At 42.5% G+C, this 21,459-nt stretch overlaps 1 protein-coding gene across 1 annotated transcript in view; it reads right to left on the minus strand.

Moving 5' to 3' along the window:
* Positions 1–8,897: 8,897 nt before the first annotated feature.
* The window catches only part of LOC124016136 (transmembrane protein 178A), a 41,639-nt gene continuing 29,077 nt past the window's right edge, over positions 8,898–21,459 (minus strand). The window contains exons 2-4 of the mRNA XM_046331669.1: positions 17,614–17,727; positions 12,322–12,459; positions 8,898–10,998 (exon numbers count right to left, since the gene is read on the minus strand). Coding sequence (XP_046187625.1) covers positions 10,757–10,998; positions 12,322–12,459; positions 17,614–17,727 — 494 coding nt within the window. The 3' untranslated portion in view covers positions 8,898–10,756. The remainder of the gene's footprint in view (positions 10,999–12,321; positions 12,460–17,613; positions 17,728–21,459) is intronic.

Genomic DNA, 21,459 nt, shown 5'->3' on the forward strand with positions numbered 1-21,459 from the left:
CTAAATCAATAGTTGTTTAATAGTCTGAAAATCTCAAAAACATGAACTTGATTGACATACTGTATGTCATGAAACTTGTTACATGCAAAATGCTTTGTGGACTCCACCAGACAGATGTTGCTCTCCGGTTGAATTTATTCTGCCATTGTCTTCTTATTGTCTCGGCCTTGGACCTATAGTTTGCGGTGGCAAGGCATATGAACTAACAGGTTATAGAGCAAACAACAGAAGTATCACAACACATGTTGTATTATGGCTTTTTTTCCGGATTGGCTTCCCCATTGATTTTCCCATGCACCGCTACTGCAGACCTCGTAGTTTGATTGATCATCCGTGATTTTGTTCTGGGCTGTTGTGATAATTGCTTTGTTTGCTCTATAACTTGGTCATTCTTCACCTTTGTTTTATCACAAAACCAGATCGTAACCTCTGTCTATTGAAGTCCACAAAGCATAATGCATGTACAGTAAAAGACAGTTACATGACCTACAGCAATGTCAAGCAAGGTAATATTTAAAAACAAAAATTGGAATCCAAAACAACTATTGATTTAGAACCACAGAGAGATATCGCAAGTCGCAAAGAAAACAGAAGCTGCCTCCACTATTCCAGATTCAACATTTCACAAGGTTTGGTTTAGGTTTAGAGGTTAGTGAATGATTTGTCCCAAACACAATGCTTTTAGTTTTTGAAATATTTAGGACTAACTTATTCCTTGCCACTCATTCTGAAACTAACTGCAATGATTTCACTCGCTGTAGTAGCTGATGTGTATAGTTTTGAGTCATCTGCATACATAGACATACTGGCTTTACTCAAGGACAGTGGCATGTCATTAGTAAAGATTGAAAAAAGTAAGGGGCCTAGACAGCTTCCCTGGGGAATTCCTGATTCTATCTTAATTATGTTGCAGAGTCTTCCATTAAAGAACACCCTCTGTATTCTGTAAGACAGGTAACTCTTCATCCACAATATATTAGGGGGCGTAAAGCCATAACGCATAAGCTACACTGAAGTCTAACAAAACAGCTCCCACAATATTTTCTCGAGACCACATTTTGAGTGTCTCAGTCTTGTCTCAGTGTCAGATACATTTGTACTCTGTCTTGACTCGGTCTCGGACAGCGATCGGACAGTGAGACCAGCCTACCCCAGCAGAGTAAAACATTTTTTTTAGCAGCTTCCATTCAGGCAAAATATTATATATATATATTATTATATTATATTATTATATATCCTTTCTTGAAACATTAATATCTTAGAAGTCTTTATATCTATTGAAGACATGTTTGCGCAAAGTTCTTAAAATTTCCCGGATTTACTGACCTTCATATCTTAAAGTAATGATGGACTGTTGCATCTCTTTGCTTATTTGAGCTGTTCTTGCAAAAATGTGGACTTGGTATTTTACCAAATAGGGCTATCTTCTATATACCACCCCTACCTTGTCACAACACAACTGATTGGCTCAAATGCATTAAGAATGACCACTTCTGTCTCAGCCTCCAGTATTTATGCTGCAGTAGTTTATGTGTCGGGGGGCTAGGGTCAGTCTGTTATATCTGGAGTACTTCTCCTGTCTTATCCGGTGTCCTGTGTGAATTTAAGCATGCTCTCTCTAGTTCTTTCTTTCTTTATCTCTCTCGGAGGACCTGAGCCCTAGGACCATGCCTCAGGACTACCTGGAATGATGTCTCCTTGCTGTCCCCAGTCCACCTGGCCGTGCTGCCGCTCCAGTTTCAACTGTTCTGCCTGTGGCTATGGAACCCTGACCTGTTCACCGGATGTGCTACCTTAAATGATGTATTCAATATAGTGTTATTAGTTTAAGCACACTATGTTTGTTTATTGTTGTGACTTAGATGAAGATTGGATCAAATTTGCATAAATCCATTAATTCCAAACGGTTCACATGCTTTTTCTTGCCACTGTAGCTAGCTAGCTAGTCTTATAAAGCCCTTTTTGCATCAGCCAATGTCCCAACGTGCTCTACAGACACCCAGCCTAAAATCTCAAACAGCAATCAATGCAGATGTAGAAGTACGGTGGCTAGGAAAAACTCCCTAGAAAGGCAGGAACCTAGGAAGAAACCTAGAGAGGAACCAGGCTCTGAGGGGTGGCCAGTCCACTTCTGGCTGTGCATGGGGGAGATTATAACAGTACATAGCCAAGATATTCAAAAGTTCATAGATGACCAGCAGGCTCAGAAAATAAATAAATCACAGTGGTTGTAAAAGGTGCAGCAGGTCAGCACCTCAGGAGTAAATGTCAGTTGACTTTTCATAGCCGATCATTCAGAGTTAGAAACAGCAGGTGCGGTAGAGAGAGAGAGAGTCGAAAACAGCAGGTCCGGGACATAGCCGAAGGCAGAACATTTAGAAACTGGACCAGCAGCACGACCAGGTGGACTGGGGACAGCAAGGAGTCATCAGGTCAGGTAGTCCTGAGGTATGGTCTTAGGGCTCAGTTTGTATGAGAAAAGAGAGAAAGAGAGAGAGAGTATGAGAGTTAGAGGGAGCATACCTAAATTCACACATGACACCAGATAAGACAGGAGAAGTACTCCAGACTTCCCCTGATATCCCATTGGAGGAGTGGGTGAGTGACTGACTTTTTTCCCTCACATCGTTTTTTGATGTCTATACACAGCTAAAGATGCAGGTGTAATTTGGTCAGCTAGCAAGAACTTGAACGACTGTTATAGTTAGCATATCTCTTATGTTCGCAAATTAACTCTGGGCAATGTACTCCGATTTCAGAGCACTCTCGTCTGAGTGTGCCAGAGTGCAGAACAACGGATTAATTTACGAACGCGCAACACCTGCTGAATATGACCGGTGTCAGTAAACATAGGCAAAACAAGTAATAGTTTGTCAAGAACACTCTAGATAACAACATGTAAACAGCCTAACCAGCTCTGCTATGTATAATAAAATGGTCAGAGTGAGGTTATCTCTCATTTGTGTCTGGACGTAGCTAGCTAGCAAGATAGCCAACTTCAGCCAGTTAGCTTGGGCACTTGGTTGGGACAAGCATGCATTTGCAGGCAAGCTGTTTATCTTGTTGTTGTTGATGTGCATAGCTGAGGGAGAGAGAGCCTACCTTTTCATGGCTGTTTGATCAATAGGACTGTAAAGTTCTCAAATGTAAGAGGACTCCTGTGGTGTTAACATATTTGCATAAATCCATTCAGGTGTATTTTGTGGCTTTTGGCGAATGCGTTCTAAGGATCTAAAGTAATGCTGTTGAAACTGCCTGTGAACACAAAGTCCAGTTCAAAGTGAATGATGGCAGGCCCGTGTGGCAAATAACTTGTTTGTATAAAGGTCTACTGTAGTTCTGATTGGCTGTAGTGCATCGGTCTGTGTAGGCGCCGGTCCTGGACAAGACAGATGTTTTTATTTGGTTTTATTTACTGCACTGTCTATTAATTGGGGGAGGCAGGGTAGTCTAGTGGTTAGAGTGTTGGGCTAGTAACCGGAAGGTTGCAAGTTCAAATCCCCTAGCTGACAAGGTACATATCTGTCTTTCTGCTCCTGAACAGGCAGTTAACCCACTGTTCCTAGGCTGTCATTGAAAATAAGAATTTGTTCTTAACTGACTTGCCTAGTTAAATAAAGGTAAAATAAATCAATAAAAATTGTCCAAACACATGGCAACTTTCCTACTCTATATTGCAATAGAATTTTCACAAATGCCTTATATATATATTGGCATATATATATATTTTAAGTTGTAAGTTTACATACACTTAGGTTGGAGTCATTATAACTCATTTTTCAACCACTCCACAAATTTCTTGTTAACAAACTAGAGTTTTGGAAAGTCGGTTAGGACATCTACTTTGTGCATGACACAAGTAATTTTTCCAACAATTGTTTACAGACAGATTATTTCACTTATAATTCACTGTATCACAATTCAAGTGGGTCAGAAGTTTACATACACTAAGTTGACTGTGCCTTTAAACAGCTTGGAAAATTCCATAAAATGATGTCATGGTTTTAAGAAGCTTCTGATAGGCTAATTGACATAATATGAGTCAACTGGAGGTGTACCTGTGGATTTATTTCAAAGCTTACCTTCAAACTCAGTGCCTCTTTGCTTGACATCATGGAAAAATACAAATAAATCAGTCAAAACCTCAGAAAACAATTGTAGACCTCCACAAGTCTGGTTCATCCTTGGGAGCAATTTCCAAATGCCTGAAGGTACCACGTTCATCTGTACAAACTATAGTCCGCAAGTAAAAACACCATGGGACCACGCAGCCGCCATAGCGCTCAGGAAGGAGATACGTTCTGTCTCCTAGAGATGAACATACTTTGGTGCGAAAAGTGCAAATCAATCCCAGGACAACAGCAAAGGACTTTGTGAAGATGCTGGAGGAAACAGGTACAAAAGTATCTATATCCACAGTAAAACGAGTCCCATATCGATATAACCTGAAAGGCTGCTCAGCAAGGAAGAAGCCACTGCTCCGGTTTGCAAGCTGAAGAACACCATCCCAACCGTGAAGCACGGGGGTGGCAGCATCATGTTGTAGGGGTGCTTTGCTGCAGGAGGGACAGGTGCACTTCACAAAATAGATGGCATCATGAGAAAGGAAAATTACATGGATATATTGAAGCAACATCTCAGGAAATTAAAGCTTGGTCACAAATGGGTCTTCCAATGACCATAAGCATACTTCCAAAGTTGTGGCAAAACGACTTAAGGACAACAAAGTCAAGGTATTGGAGTGGCCATCACAAAGCCCTGACCTCAATCCAATAGAAAATCTGCAGGCAGAACTGAAAAAGCATGTGCGAGCAAGGAGGCCGACAAACCTGACTCAGTTACACCAGCTCTGTCAGGAGGAATGGGCTGATATTCACCCAACTTATTGTGGGAAGCTTGTTGAAGGCTACCCAAAACATTTGACTGCTACCAAATACCAATTGAGTGTATGTAAACTTCTGACCCACTGGGAATGTGATGAAAGACATAAAAGCTTAAATAAATTGTTCTCTCTACTATTATTCTGACATTTCACATTCTTAAAATAAAGTGGTGATCCTTACTTGGATTAAAAGTCACGGAAGTTTAAATGTATTTGGCTAAGGTGTATATAAACTTCCGACTGTATCTAACTGTATGTAATTCACAAACATTCTAAGAAGTTATGAAAACATGAAAATGACCTTTAGTGGTCATTTGCCAGATTTTCTTTTTAAAGTGGCATATTCTTCCTTGGGTTTTGTAAAAATAGATTTGAATAAGATATCTTGGTGCTACAATTCTGTCAGGTCCATGTTAAATGCAAAAATGTTTCACACACTTTTAAGTTACAGTGGGGCAAAAAGTATTTAGTCAGCCACCAAATGTGCAAGTTCTCCCACTTAAAAAGATGAGAGAGGCCTGTAATTTTCATCATAGGTACACTTCAACTATGACAGACAAAATGCGAGAAAAAAAATCCAGAAAATCACATTGTAGGATTTTTAATGAATTTATTTGCAAATTATGGTGTAAAATAAGTATTTGGTCAATAACAAAAGTTTATCTCAATACTTTGTAAGAGATCTCAATCTCTTACCTTCTACTTACTTTCTTGTCGCAACCCCTATTACCAGCCTGTTCAACCTCTCTTTCATATCGTCTGAGATCCCCAAGGATTGGAAAGCTGCCGCAGTCATCCCCCTCTTCAAAGGGGGAGACACCCTGGACCCAAACTGTTATAGACCTATGTCCATCCTGCCCTGCCTATCTAAGGTCTTCGAAAGCCAAGTCAACAAACAGGTCACTGACCATCTCGAATCCCACCGTACCTTCTCCGCTGTGCAATCTGGTTCCCGAGCCGGTCACGGGTGCACCTCAGCTACACTCAAGGTACTAAACGATATCATAACCGCCATCGATAAAAGACAGTACTGTGCAGCCGTCTTCATCGACCTCGCCAAGGCTTTCGACTCTGTCAATCACCATATTCTTATCGGCAGACTCAATAGCCTCGGTTTTTCGGATGACTGCCTTGCCTGGTTCACCAATTACTTTGCAGACAGAGTTCAGTGTGTCAAATCGGAGGGCATGCTGTCCAATCCTCTGGCAGTCTCTATGGGGGTGCCACAGGGTTCAATTCTCGGGCCGACTCTTTTCTCTGTATATATCAATGATGTTGCTCTTGCTGCGGGCGATTCCCTGATCCACCTCTACGCAGACGACACCATTCTATATACTTTTGGGCCGTCATTGGACACTGTGCTATCTAACCTCCAAACGAGCTTCAATGCCATACAGCACTCCTTCTCTGGCCTCCAACTGCTCTTAAACGCGAGTAAAACCAAATGCATGCTTTTCAACCGATCGCTGCCTGCTCCCTCATGCCCGACTAGCATCACCACCCTGGATGGTTCCGACCTTGAATATGTGGACACCTATAAGTACCTAGGTGTCTGGCTAGACTGCAAACTCTCCTTCCAGACTCACATCAAACATCTCCAATCGAAAATCAAATCAAGAGTCGGCTTTCTATTCCGCAACAAAGCCTCCTTCACTCACGCCGCCAAGCTTACCCTAGTAAAACTGACTATCCTACCGATCCTCGACTTTGGCGATGTCATCTACAAAATGGCTTCCAACACTCTACTCAGCAAACTGGATGCAGTCTATCACAGTGCTATCCGTTTTGTCACTAAAGCACCTTATACCACCCACCACTGCGACTTATGCTCTAGTCGGCTGGCCCTCACTACATATTCGTCGCCAGACCCACTGGCTCCAGGTCATCTACAAGTCCATGCTAGGTAAAGCTCCGCCTTATCTCAGTTCACTGGTCACGATGGCAACACCCATCCGTAGCACGCGCTCCAGCAGGTGTATCTCACTGATCATCCCTAAAGCCAACACCTCATTTGGCCGCCTTTCGTTCCAGTACTCTGCTGCCTGTGACTGGAACGAACTGCAAAAATCACTGAAGTTGGAGACTTTTATCTCCCTCACCAACTTCAAACATCAGCTATCCGAGCAGCTAACCGATCGCTGCAGCTGTACATAGTCTATTGGTAAATAGCCCACCCATTTTCACCTACCTCATTCCCATACTGTTTTTATACTGTTTTTTATTTATTTACTTTTCTGCTCTTTTGCACACCAATATCTCTACCTGTACATGACCATCTGATCATTTATCACTCCAGTGTTAATCTGCAAAATCGTATTATTCGCCTACCTCCTCATGCCTTTTGCACACATTGTATATAGACTGCCCATTTTTTTCTACTGTGTTATTGACTTGTTAATTGTTTACTTCATGTGTAACTCTGTGTTGTCTGTTCACACTGCTATGCTTTATTTTGGCCAGGTCGCAGTTGCAAATGAGAACTTGTTCTCAACTAGCCTACCTGGTTAAATAAAGGTGAAATAAAAATAAAAAATACTTAGGTAGCCTTTTTCCACCTGTGTTTCGTGGGTGTTTATTTTCTGTTCTGTGTTTGTATTTCACTGTTCAGGACTGTTTTCGTTTCGTTCTAGTGTTTTGTTGTTTTTGTTCGAGTATTCATTTTCATTAAAAGAGAATATGAATACTTACCACGCTGCACCTTGGTCCTCCTCTCTATCTCCCAACGACGAACGTTACAGTGATGCACGTGGCAACCATCATTACACACACCTGCGACCAATCTTCAGGCACACCTGGACTTCATCCCTACCCTGATGACTTCCCCTTTATCTAGCACTGTAGTATTTATCATCCGGCAGTATTGGTTCTGTTATCATGTCCAGACGCTTCTCCTGTTTTTTATTTGCGTTATGTTCATTAACCATTAAAATCACCAACGGCACCTAATTCCTGACTCCCTGAGTCTCCTTTCCTTTTGTGTGTGACAATTATAATTTAACAGCAGTGCTCCAAGGCTATGGTCTGCACAAATACTAATAATACATAGATAAATAGTTATGGGTCCTCTTAGGTGATCAAGATCACATATATGCTTCAGAAACCTCTTTCTCATCCCAATGTGAGATTTGATCTCTCTCCTCCTCTGGAACAAACCTGCTCTGAGAGAAGCCCACTCCCAGCACCTTACCTCCTACCATAGGACTACGCAGATGATCTGCCAGCCTACTCCTCCAATCATCAGAGGAGACCTGAAGGGCATCGACAAGGAGCAGCTCAGAAGACTTCTGAAAACAAAGAATAAGCCCAAGATCCTGTCTGAGGCATTCTGCCACGACGTGACCTAAAACTGTAAAAGTTCTGTTACAGACAGAGGGTTCGTCATGATACTCCTGGGTGTGGAAGAGAGAGACTTCCCCATCACCTACTCCATTGTGGTCCATAAGAAGATTGAGCGACTCCTGCGTGCTGTGTACACACCTCAGAATGTATATTCATGTGTGTAGACCAGAAATCCTCAGATTAATTCAGGACTGCAGTAGAGGCTGTTGGGTCTTGTTTTACCAATGTGTTTGTGGCAAGTAAGACAGAGAGTGTAGTTTACGCATCGTGATCTCGAGAGCAGGCAGATCTAAACTGTATGAGGGTCCTGTTGAAGTCACCTGTCCAGTACGCACCGCTCCCAGCTCCCAACAAAGACGATTATGGCAATACTGCTTAAGACCTCTGGTATCTGGTAATGAAACCATGCTCTGATGTGCTACAATGGATTTACTGACAAGACTTTGTCATGAGCGTATGAAGGCTCCTTTATAATACCTTAAGAATAAAATATCTTTTGTCAACTGATATGAAATGGTGCATTTAGTAAGGATCATTATGATATGATTATATGACATTATAAGGGGGTCTTGAAAATGCATTATGACAGCATCATGCAGGCCTTCGTAACACAGGTAACACACAGAGACAAAGCTCAACATAATGTCATAAACTCTTAAGATATGTTCTTGTTGATAATCTTTTATTTACAATTCATAGAGAAGACTTGAAGCTCATTGTACTGTTTCAGAAATGCTGCTCTGCTTCTGAAACAGCATGCTGAGTTGAACATACATAACCTGCAAGGTCAACAGATGTCATTTAATGTCCCCACAAGCCATTCAAGGTCCCTACAAGTCTTCCAGGTCAGATAGAGTTGTTGCGAAAGCTGGCCATTCCATGGGGCAGCAACTAATTTTCAGAGCCCACCGCTCACCGTTGGCTGCTCAAAATATCTGTGATAATGGTTCAACACAAAAGTCTTACATCCATTCAAGCGGTGTCAACATTATCTCATCCAGTTTCCACTGTTTTCACATTTCAATGTAGAATTGTGCACCATTTGTGTTGAGCGAGAAAAATTACTTTCCTCAACTATGTAAACAACAAACGCTGTAGTCCTTTGTCTATCATTGTCAGCATTCTTCTCACAGTCTAGCAAATTTTTAGTGATTATGCCTCATCTGTTTGGGAATGGACTGGTTAATGGGTTTGCTAAAAACTTTGTACAATTTGATTGCCACAACTGAAATTACCAATCGAATCCATCGGATCTCATAGGCTGTGTTACACAACTCCAAACACAAAAATCTAAACAGATAATGAAAATGGCTCATGTTTCAAAACTTCCAGCATAAATTGATGTCAAAGTGATACATTTAGGTAAAAATGTAGACATTTACAGTGTTCAGCAGTTATCAAACTATAAATGTTAACTAGGCAGTACATAATTGTGGTTCAGTCATTTTGAGCAGTTTGATTAAGTGATAGTTTATAGTATTGTTAACAAATAACAAGAAACTAATATGAAAAGTAAAGTGAATATTGCATTTTGAAAAGCATATATATATATATATATATATATTGAATATTTATCTAAATTGAAAAGGTGATTTGGTGCAGTGAACAAGTGACATTGTGAATTTGTTTGTTGTACTCAGTCAATTAAAAATGTGCTTAAAGTTTTGAAACATGAGCGATTGTGATGATCTGTTTTGATTTTTGTGCTTGTTGCGAAAATTTACCACATACTAATGAAAATTGTGCCAAAGTGATTGAATAAAACAACAATTGAAAGTGGTAGTTCAAATGACTATATGGTGAGCCTATCATTATCTGATGTATTGGTGACAAAAAAAATGTGCTTGTGGCATTTGAGGAAAACTTTGATTTTGCATTAATGACTCAGGGGTGAAAGATGTGTGAAACCCCGATGAATGCACAGTCAAAAGTTCTGAACATAAGATAGGGGGCATTACACATGTTATCAGTTTAGAGTTTTGTACTTAAGAGTTTTGAAAATATACAATTTTTATGTGTGTGTGGTATGCCTATGTGGGTATTTAAGTTGTTTCATGTTATTCACTCTCATGTTGTTCTCCATGTCTTGGAGAGAGAGAGAGAGAGAGAGAGAGAGAGAGAGAGAGAGAGAGAGAGAGAGAGAGAGAGAGAGAGAGAGAGAGAGAGAGAGAGAGAGAGAGACAGCGAGTGAGAGAGAACTTTGGTTGAGAGAGAAATTTGTGTGTGTACTTGTGTACGGGTGTGTAGGTCCATATGTATGTGTGGGTTTGCCTGTGTGCACATACAAACACACATAAATAACACATCATAACACCTGCACCTTGCATAACACCTCGATAAAGGATGACGAGAGTCCACAAAAGAGCAACAAGATTCCCACATCTCACTGAAACACTATGTTGTCATCTCTGGTTTCATAAAAATAAAGCAGCTCCTCTTATATTGGTTTTCAGTCAGCAACAAAATGTCCACACCAACAATTCAGCCCCCCCCCCCCCCCGATTCTACAGGGGGCACTCAATTCTCTCACACTGCTCATACTGAGGACTCCCGTGCGGTTTTGGAGTGCAGGGCCTTGGTTTGGCTGAGGAAGGGGTAGGTGGTGCTGAGGCAGCCTGATGCCACGGTCAGTCCCAGGCTGACCCAGGCGCAGAAGATGGACCAGCCGTAGCCATGGTCCACGTCGCCGGGCAGTCCGTAGATGAAGGGTGGGTTCCGGGAGAGGTCATAGGAGACGCTGGCGGCGTAGGTGCACAAGGAGATGGTGCAGAAGATCCCTGGAGGGGACAAATTGTAACTTCCAAGATTTTTATTAAAGAGACAATGCAGGATTAAAATAACAAATGACAGGTTAGACAGTTGAAGTAAGATCATGAGGCATTTCTAAGTTATATTCTTCAATGGCTATATATATATTATTCATTTAAAAGTTTAAAAAATGGATGTGCCAATCCGGATTGCCATTCACATGGAACAGAAATTAACGAGTATAACATAAATAAATAAAAGACACAAGTTGAAAGGAAATCTAAAACACAACTGAAATTAAAAATTATCCGCCCTATTGTAATGTTATAAATATGTTATAGGAATGTTTGCATACAACCATAGAAGTAGTCTCCTGTTTGTAGCGATGAGCTATTATGAATGCTTATGGCATGTTTTATTATGCATATTAACACCTGTCTGTAAGGTATTATGAATGCCTCTGTATCCATTAGGCACTTACAAATTCTGCTAAAAAAAGAGCCTTTACTGTATGTGTTTGATGAACACTTTGGAGGAAGATTTGGACAAGAGAGAAAGTGTAATAACGGAGCTGTGAGTCAGGAAGCAGGTGCAGGTGAAAAGTTTAATAAAATGACAAAACCAGAAACGAGACAATTCCATCAGGCTATACGCTGGTACACAAGAATAATACCAACTGGTGAGAAAACATAAGAGAATGACATATAAAGGGGAAGAAATGATGAAGTTAATGAAGCCCAGGTGTGAATCATAATGATTAACAGGTGCGCGTAATGATGAGTGCTAGGTGTGCATAATGATGAATCCCAGGACCGGTGGTTAGTATTCTGGCGATGAGAGAGAGAGAGAGAGAGAGAGAGAGAGAGAGAGAGAGAGAGAGAGAGAGAGAGAGAGAGAGAGAGAGAGAGAGAGAGAGAGAGGGAGAAAACTAGAGATATAGAGATAGGTTGCAGTAAAAGAGGCAGAGAGAGACAAAAGTTGAAAGCTGCCATCACAAAGAAACCAACAATGAAAGGGAAAGAGAACCACACACTCTCTATATCTCTCTCTGCCTGTCTCTCTCTCTCTTTCTCTCTAACACACACACACACACGCACACACGCACTCTCACACACACACACACACACACACACACACACACACACACACACACACACACACACACACACACACACACACACACACACACACACACACACACACACACACACACACACACACACACACACACACACACACACACACACACACACACACACACACACACACACAGGATAGGTAGGTCGTTGGCAATGAAAGCCCTAACACACACACAGGAGAGGTAGGGTGTTGGTAGTTGGCAGGCGTTGTACCTGCCATGAGGAAGAGCAGGCCGGAGATGTGCTGGGTGAGGCTCTCCTCCCAAAAGAAGCCCACTGTGGCCACAATGCTGCCACACAGCAAAACGGCAGCCGCCATCCCCAAGAACCCCGCCGTGATTCGCCGCAGATCTGAGACACACACACATATAAACATAGCACTCTCTCACGCACACACACACACACACACACACACACACACACACACACACACACACACACACACACACACACACACACACACACACACACACACACACACACACACACACACACACACACACACACACACACACACACACACACACACACACACACACACACACACACACACACACACACAAGCACACAAGCACACAAGCACACAAAGATACAGACACCAGCATTCACAAAAGCGTACATATAAGCACACATGCACACACACACAGACAAACACAAAGCGTACACACACACACACACACACACACACACACACACACACACACACACACACACACACACACACACACACACACACACACACACACACACACACACACACACACACACACACACACACACACACACACACACACACACACACACACAAGAGCACAAACACGAGTGAAAACATTAGCACACATGCACACACCAACATTTCCATGACAACCGCCCCCTGGTAAACCCGCTCGTGCTGCCCGTCAACAGTCTCCAAACAAACACGGGAAAAAACACGAGTTTTTGTTAGGTAATGCTTGTCTTTTGGTCTCCCCTGTCCTACATTTGTTACAACCCTGTCATAAGAATGACATGATGCCTGTCATAACATAAAATGGCCAGCCACGACTGTTAAAAATAGGTGAATTTTAATGATTTCCTTAATGCATCATGACAGCATTGTGCCTTGTTTTCAGTAAACGTTATGGCAAGCATTATGTCACTCAACACACAACAGTTTTATAGTGGGATATGTTGATGGTAATATTAAATTCCTGCAACTTATGATATACTGCTACAACATTATGACACATTGATCATAAATCACATATCTGATACTTTGCCAAAAATGTTTAGGCCTAATCTGCATCTCATACATTTGTCAGATCGAGTTGCAGTATCCTAACACAGGATCAACCTCGAGCAGGAAAAACAATGGCAGCGTCCCAAATAACACCGTATGCACTTAATAGGGAACAACTGTGCACTCAAAAGTAGTGCACTTAATAGGGAATAGGGTGCCATTTGGGATGCTAACACTGTCTAAAGATGGCATGCAGACAAAGAAAACCAATCGTATTTTTGACTTCCTCAGACTAGTTGTGCAGTAATAATAGACTGTGTGGCGTTAATATGTTTTTCTTGTATGAGCTGACATTTACTTCCTCCCCGTGAACATTTTCCATAAGCATGTAGTAATCCACTCATCAGGGGTTGGACATTGGAGTAGGAATACTAGCTTCGAAAGGTTAACTTAACATATTCACCATGTGTACCCAGTAGTAGCCTTATTACAGATCATGGATGTCTGATGAGATCACTAGGGTTGTCTGAAGGTTCTAAAGGTTCCACAGCATGAAGCCAAATTAATATGGAGCACTGGCATTTGGACTTCCACTGTTATTTCATTATCAAACCTAGACACAACAGACAGAACCTTTAGTCTACAGTACTGTATGAAGCATTGAAAAACATATTTAAAAAACACACATACAAAACATGTAAATATTTATACAAAAAAAACACACAATACAAGGGATGGGAAGAGCAAGAACAGTACAAATATTCCCCAATAAATAATGGAAATAATATGGGTAGGGATACAATGCTATTGGTTGAGCAAAGATGGTGGTAGAAATTTGCCCCAAATCCGTAAGATGAAAGTTAGGATAGCTACGTTTTTGCACCAACAACTACCTGGAAAAGCTGATCTTAAAGGACCCTAACACTACTCATGAAAGACGTCAGACTATCCCACCGCAGACACCAACAGAGAGCAGTTGTGGGGCACCTGGAATCAAACTTCTCACATCACACCAAGGCCATCTATCCATTGTCCATATTTTTGCTCAGACCCAGACGGAAATGAGCTAGCATTTTCTACCTCTGGTTTGTTAGGGGAAATGGGGGAAATTAATGGGGAAGGAGTGGGATTTTAGGATAAACACTGAAAATAAGATCTGAAGTTAACACAGGCTTAGGTGATCTTATATGTTTTGTTCTATGAGATAATATCAGTAAGACTGCATGACCTTTATGAATTATAAAGTATTTATGTGCTTTGTGTGCTTGTTTTGATTACATAAATGCTTAAAAATTAGCTGAGGAAGATTATCTCATAGAACGAAACTGTAATGATATTCGTCTGTTGTTTGAAGTGAGTCAGACCGAAATGCAGCGTGTAGGTTACTCATGACTTTTAATGAAGAAAATGCTGTACATGAAATAATTGAGAATACAAAACAACAAACGAGTGAAACTAATTACAGCCTATCTGGTGACTAACACAAAGACAGGTACAATCGCCCACGAAATACAACGCGCACTCAGGCTGCCTAAATACGGTTCCCAATCCGAGACAACAAGAATCAGCTGACTCCAATTAGGAATCGCCTCAGGCAGCCAAGCCTAACTAGACACACCCCTACTAATACACACTCCTAATTAATACAAACCCCAATACGAAATACAACATATAAACCCATGTCACACCCTGGCCTACCCAAACATATAACAAAAACACAAGATACAATGACCAAGGCGTGACAGAACCCCCCCCTAAGGTGCGGACTCCGGGACGCACCTCAAGAGCATAGGGAGGGTCCGGGTGGGCGTCTGTCCATGGTGGCGGTTCTGGCTCGGGACGTGGACCCCACTCCATAAATGCCCTAGTTCCTCCCCTTCGCGTCCTAGGATAATCCACCTTCTCCGCCGACCATGGCCTAATAGTCCTCACCCTGATCCCCACATAACTGAGGGGCAGCTCGGGACAGAGGGGCAGCTCGGGACAGAGGGGCAGCTCGGGACAGAGGGGCAGCTCGGGACAGAGGGGCAACTCAGGATAGAGGGGCAACTCAGGATAGAGGGGCAACTCAGGATAGAGGGGCAACTCAGGATAGAGGGGCAACTCAGGACAGCGGGGCAGCCCGGGACAGAGGGGCAGCCCGGGACAGAGGGGCAGCCCGGGACCGAAGCAGCCTGGTACTGAGGGGAAGCCCGGTACTGAGGGGAAGCCCGATACTGAGAGGAAGCTCAGTACTGAGAGGAAGCTCGGTACTGAGAGGAAGCTCGGTACTGAGAGGGAGCCCAGTACAGAGAGGGAGCCTAGTACTGAGAGGAAGCTCAGTACTGAGAGGAAGCTCAGGCAGGTAGTAGGCTCTGGTAAATCCTGGCTGGCTGGTGGACCTGGATGATTAAGGTTGTCTGGCCGATCTAGAAGATCTTGGTAGACTGGCACTTCTGGCGGATCCTGGCAGACTGGCACTTCTGGCGGATCCTGGCAGACTGGCACTTCTGGCGGATCCTGGCAGACTGGTGACGCTGGGCCGACTGGCGGCGCTGGGCAGACAGGAGACTCCGGCAGTGCAGGAGAGGAGAAAGGCTCTGGCTGAGCTGAACAGGCGGGAGACTCCAACAGTGCAGGAGAGGAGAAAAGCTCTGGCTGCGCTGAACAGGCGAGGCGCACTGGACGCGCTGGGCCGACTGGTAGCACTGGTGGCGCTGGACAGACAGGAGACTCCGGCAGCGCAGGAGAGGAGAAAAGCACTGGCTGCGCTGAACAGGCGAGGCGCACTGGAGGCCTGGTGCGTGGTGCTGGAACTGGTGGTACTGGCGTGAGGACACGCACAGGAAGCTTGGTGCGGGGAGCTGCTACCGGAGGACTGGTATGTAGAGGTGGCTCTGGATAGACCGGACCGTGCAGGCGCACTGGAGCTCTTGAGCACCGAGCCTGCCCAAGCTTACCTGGCTCGATGCCCACTCTAGCCCGGCCAATAGGAAGAGCTGGTATGTGCCTCACCGGGCTATGCTCCTGCACTGAAAACACTGTGCGCTCCATAGCATAACACGGTGCCTGCCCGGTCTCTCTAGCCCAACGGTGAGCACAGGGAGTATGCGCAGGTCTCCTACCTGGCATAACTATTCTCCCTTCTAGCTCCCCCCCAATAATTTTTTTGGGCTGTTTTTCCGGTTTCCTTGCCAACCGTGTTCCCTCGTATCGTCGGCTCCTATCTCCCGCTGCCTCTGCTCTCCTTAGTGCCTCCACCTGTTCCCATGGGAGGCGATCTCTTCCGGCCAATATCTCCTCCCAAGTGTAACAACCTTTACCATCCAACACGTCTTCCCATGTCCATTCTCCAAATAATTCAACCTCCCTTTGCTGCTCCAGCTGTCGCTGCCTGTTTAAACCTGCGCCTCTCCGTTTTCCCGGCGTGTCTTTTTCGTTGATTCGATTCGCCTGTAGCCCTCCTCGCATTGCTGTAGGGAATCCCAGGCGGGCTCCTGCACTCGCACTGGGTCGGCCGCCCACCTGTCGATTTCTTCCCTCGTCGTATAATCCTTGCTTCTGTTGTCCATAACGTCCACCTTCAGATCCTGCCAGTTCACACGCTGCTCGGTCTGTGAATCGTGGTGGGTGATTCTGTAATGATATTCGTCTGTTGTTTGAAGTGAGTCAGACCGAAATGCAGCGTGTAGGTTACTCATGACTTTTAATGAAGAAAATGCTGTACATGAAATAACTGAGAATACAAAACAACAAACGAGTGAAACTAATTACAGCCTATCTGGTGACTAACACAAAGACAGGTACAATCGCCCACGAAATACAACGTGCACTCAGGCTGCCTAAATACGGTTCCCAATCCGAGACAACGAGAATCAGCTGACTCCAATTAGGAATCGCCTCAGGCAGCCAAGCCTAACTAGACACACCCCTACTAATACACACTCCTAATTAATACAAACCCCAATACGAAATACAACATATAAACCCATGTCACACCCTGGCCTACCCAAACATATAACAAAAACACAAGATACAATGACCAAGGCGTGACAGAAACGTATAAGATCTCATAAGCCTGTGGCCTTATACCACAGACGTTTTTTTATTTTTTTTACATTTATCCAACCCCCCCTCCAAAAAAGCATACATTTCCCCATAGGCTTTGGCCAATGATCCATGGTGCAGTTAGCCTCCTTTAGTTCCTACTTAAAGACACAATTACTATTTCTCTCTATAAAAAACTGCTAGCCATGCAAGAGGTTTTATTGCAGGTGGTTGTGGGACGTTCAGTCTGCAATACTTACGTAAGAGATGCCATTCATCTTGCTGAATGGTTCTCGTCAGGTTGAGCGGGATGTTTCGAAGCCGAATGGGCTGAGAGAAATGGTACTTGACAGTTGTGCATCGGTCCGCAATACCTGTGGAGAGAATGGGTTACTAAAAAGCTCTACGTTTTAACATTAGAACGCATTACTTTCGTTACGTAAAATCTTTGCCCAACTTGCATATCTTTACTTGAAGTTACCATAATTACATTTAAAAAGGGATTACACTGGATTTTTACCTACAGCCTACTCCACATATTTATATTGAAAGAAAGTTTGAGAAAAATGTCTGAATTAATTCAAAATAAGATGTCTTGATTACATGTGTCTTCACACCTCAGAGTTAATACTCGGTGGAAGCACCTGTGGCAGCCATTACAGCTGTGAATAATATTCTACCAACTTTGCACAACTCTTAGTACAACATACAGTACCAGTCAAAAGTGTGGACACACCTACTCATTCAAGGGTTTTTCTTTATTTTATTTTTTTACTATTTTCTACATTGTAGAATAATAGTGAAGACATCAAAAATATGAAATAACACATATGGAATCATGTAGTAACCAAAACATATATTTTATATTCTTCAAAGTAGCCACCCTTTGCCTTGATGACAGCTTTGCACACTCTTGGCATTCTCTCAACCAGCTTCATGTGGTAGTCACCTGGAATGCATTTCAATTCAACGAACAGTGAACCATCGTATTCATGCATAAAAAAAACGAATAAAATAATTGCAAGTTTGAATTCTGTAAAGTTAGTGTGGGAGAGATGGAAAAATCTTGTTATTGATCAATAATGACAAACCTCCCGACATTGACAACTTAGATGGAAAGCTACTGAGGATGGTAGCTGACTCTAAAGCCACTCCTATCTGTCATATCTTTAATCTGGGACTAGACGAAAGTCTTTGCCCTCAGGCCTGGAGGGAAGCCAAAGTTATTCTGCTACCCAATAGTGGTAAAGTGGCCTTTACTGGTTCTAACAGCAGACCTATAAGTTTGCTGCCGGCTCTTAGCAAACTATTGGAAAAAACATTTATTTTTAAACAAATTAACAACATACTTTCAGCATGCTTCTAGAGATGGGCACTCAACATGTACTGCACTGACACAAATGACTGATGATTGGTTGAAAAAAATTGATAGTAAGAAGATTGTGGGAGCTGTACTGTTAGATTTCAGTGCAGCCTTTGATATTATTGACCATAACCTGTTGTTGAAAAAATGCATGTGTTATGGATTTTCAACCTCTGCCATATCGTGGATTCAGAGCTCTCTATCTAATAGACCTCAAAGGGATTTCTTTAATGGAAGCTCCTCTAATGCCAAACATGTAAAGTGTGGTGTACTGCAGGGCAGCACTCTAGGCCCTCTACTCTTTTCTATTTTTACCAATGACCTGCCACTGGCATTAAACACAGCATATGTGTCCATGTATGCTGATGATTCAACCACAGATAATAAAGTCACTGAAACCCTTAACAAAGAGTTGCAGTCTGTTTTGGAATGGGTGGCCAGTCATAAACAGGTCCAGAACATCTCTAAAACTAAGAGCATCATTCCCTAGGTTCTAGACCTCAGCTGAATCTGGTAATGAATGTTGTGGCTGTTGAACAATTTGAGGATACTAAATTACTTGGATACTTAGATTGTAAACTGTCATTGTCAAAACATAAAGATTCAATGGTTGTAAAGATGGAGAGATGTCTGTCCGTAATAAAGAGATGCTCTGCTTTTTTGACACCACACTCCAAAAAGCAAGTTCTGCAGGCTCTAATTTTGTCTAATCATAATTATTGTCCGGTTGTGTGCTGCAAGGAAAGACATAGTTAAGCTGCAGCTGGCCCAGAACAGATGGGCATGTCTTGCTCTTCATTGTAATCAAAGGGCTGATATAATACTATGCATACCAGTCTCTCTTGGCTAAGAGTTGAGAAGAGAATGACTGCATCACTTCATCTTTTTATAAGAAACATTAATGTGTAGAAAATCCCAAATGGTTTGCATAGATAACTTACACACAGCTCTGACACACACACTTACCCCACCAAACATACTACCAGGGGTCTTTCACATTCCCCAAATCCAGAACAAATTCAAGAAAGCGTACAGTATTATATAGAGCCATTATTGCATGGAACTCCGTTCCATCTATTGATGCTCAAATAAACAGCAAACCTGATTTAAAAAATAGATAAAGCCACACCTCACAGCACAATCCCTCTCCTCTATTTGACCTAGATAGTTTGTGTGTATGCATTAATATGTAGGCTACGTGTGCCTTGTTTTAAATGTATGTAGTTCTGTCCTTGAGCTGTTCTTGTCTGTTAATGTTCTGTATTATGCCATGTTAAATGTTTTGTGTGGACTTCAGGAAGAGTAATAGGGATCCTAATAAAATACCAAATTGGTGTGCCTTGTTAAAAGTTCATTTGTGGAATTTCTTTCCTTCTTAATGCGTTTACGCCAATCAGTTGTGTTGCGACAAGGTAGGGGTGGTATACAGAAGATAGCCCTATTTGGTAAAAGACCAAGTCCATATTATGGCAAGAACAGCTCAAATAAGCAAGGAGAAACCACAGTCCATCATTACTTTAAGACATGAAGGTCAGTCAATACGTAACATTTAGAAAACTTTGAACGTTTCTTCAAGTGCAGTCGCAAAAACCATCAAGGTCTATGATGAAACTGGCTCTCATGAGGACCGCCACAGGACTGGAAGATCAAGTGTTACCTCTGCTGCTGAGGATAAGTTCATTAGAGTTAACTGCACTTCACACATTTACATTTACATTTAAGTCATTTAGCAGACGCTCTTATCCAGAGCGACTTACAGATTGCAGTCCAAATAAATACTTCACGGGGTTCAAGTAACAGACAATTCTCAACATCAACTGCTCAGAGGAGACTGCATGAATCAGGCCTTCATGATTGAATTGCTGCAAAGAAACCACTACTAAAGGACACCAATAATAAGAAGAGACTTACTTGGGCCAAGAAACACGAGAAATGGACATTAGACTGGTGGAAATCTGTCCTTTGGTCTGACGAGTCCAAATTTGAGATTTTTGATTCAAACCGCTGTGTCTGTGAGATTTAGAGTAGATGAATGGATGATCTCCACATGTGTTGTTCCCACCATGAAGCACGGAGGTGCTTTGCTGGTGACACTGTTAGTGATTTATTTAGAATTCAGGGCACACTTAACCAGCATGGCGACCACATCATTCTGCAGCGATACACCATCCCATCTCGCTTGCACTTACTGGGACTATCATTTGTTTTTCAACAGAACAATGACCCAAAACACACCTCCAGGCTGGGTAAGGGCTATTTGACCAAGGAGAGTGATTGAGTGCTGCATCAGATGACCTGGCCTCCACAATCACCCGATCTGGACCGCAGAGTGAAGGAAAAGCAGCCAACAAGTGCTCAGCATATGTGGGAACTCCTTCAATATTGTTGGAAAACCATTCGTCATGAAGCTGGTTGAGAGAATGCCAAGAGTGTGCAAAAGCTGTTATCAAGGAAAAGGGAGTTCTACTTTCTACTTTGAAGAATATCCATAAAATATATTTTGATTTGTTTAACACTTTTTTTGGTTTAACACTTTTTTTTACATGATTCCATATGTGTTATTTCATTGTTTTTATGTCTTCACTATTATTCTACAATGTAGAAAATAGTAAAAATAAAGAAAAACCTTTGAATGAATAGGCGTGTTCAAACTTTTGACTGGTACTGTCAATGGCATAATGCCATATTATAATGGTTTATAATCATGTACTGTATAAAAGTTGAATTTAACGTTGAATTTCAT

This window comes from Oncorhynchus gorbuscha, linkage group LG26 (genome assembly GCF_021184085.1).
Source record: "Oncorhynchus gorbuscha isolate QuinsamMale2020 ecotype Even-year linkage group LG26, OgorEven_v1.0, whole genome shotgun sequence".
In the NCBI taxonomy this organism is placed as follows: domain Eukaryota; kingdom Metazoa; phylum Chordata; class Actinopteri; order Salmoniformes; family Salmonidae; genus Oncorhynchus; species Oncorhynchus gorbuscha.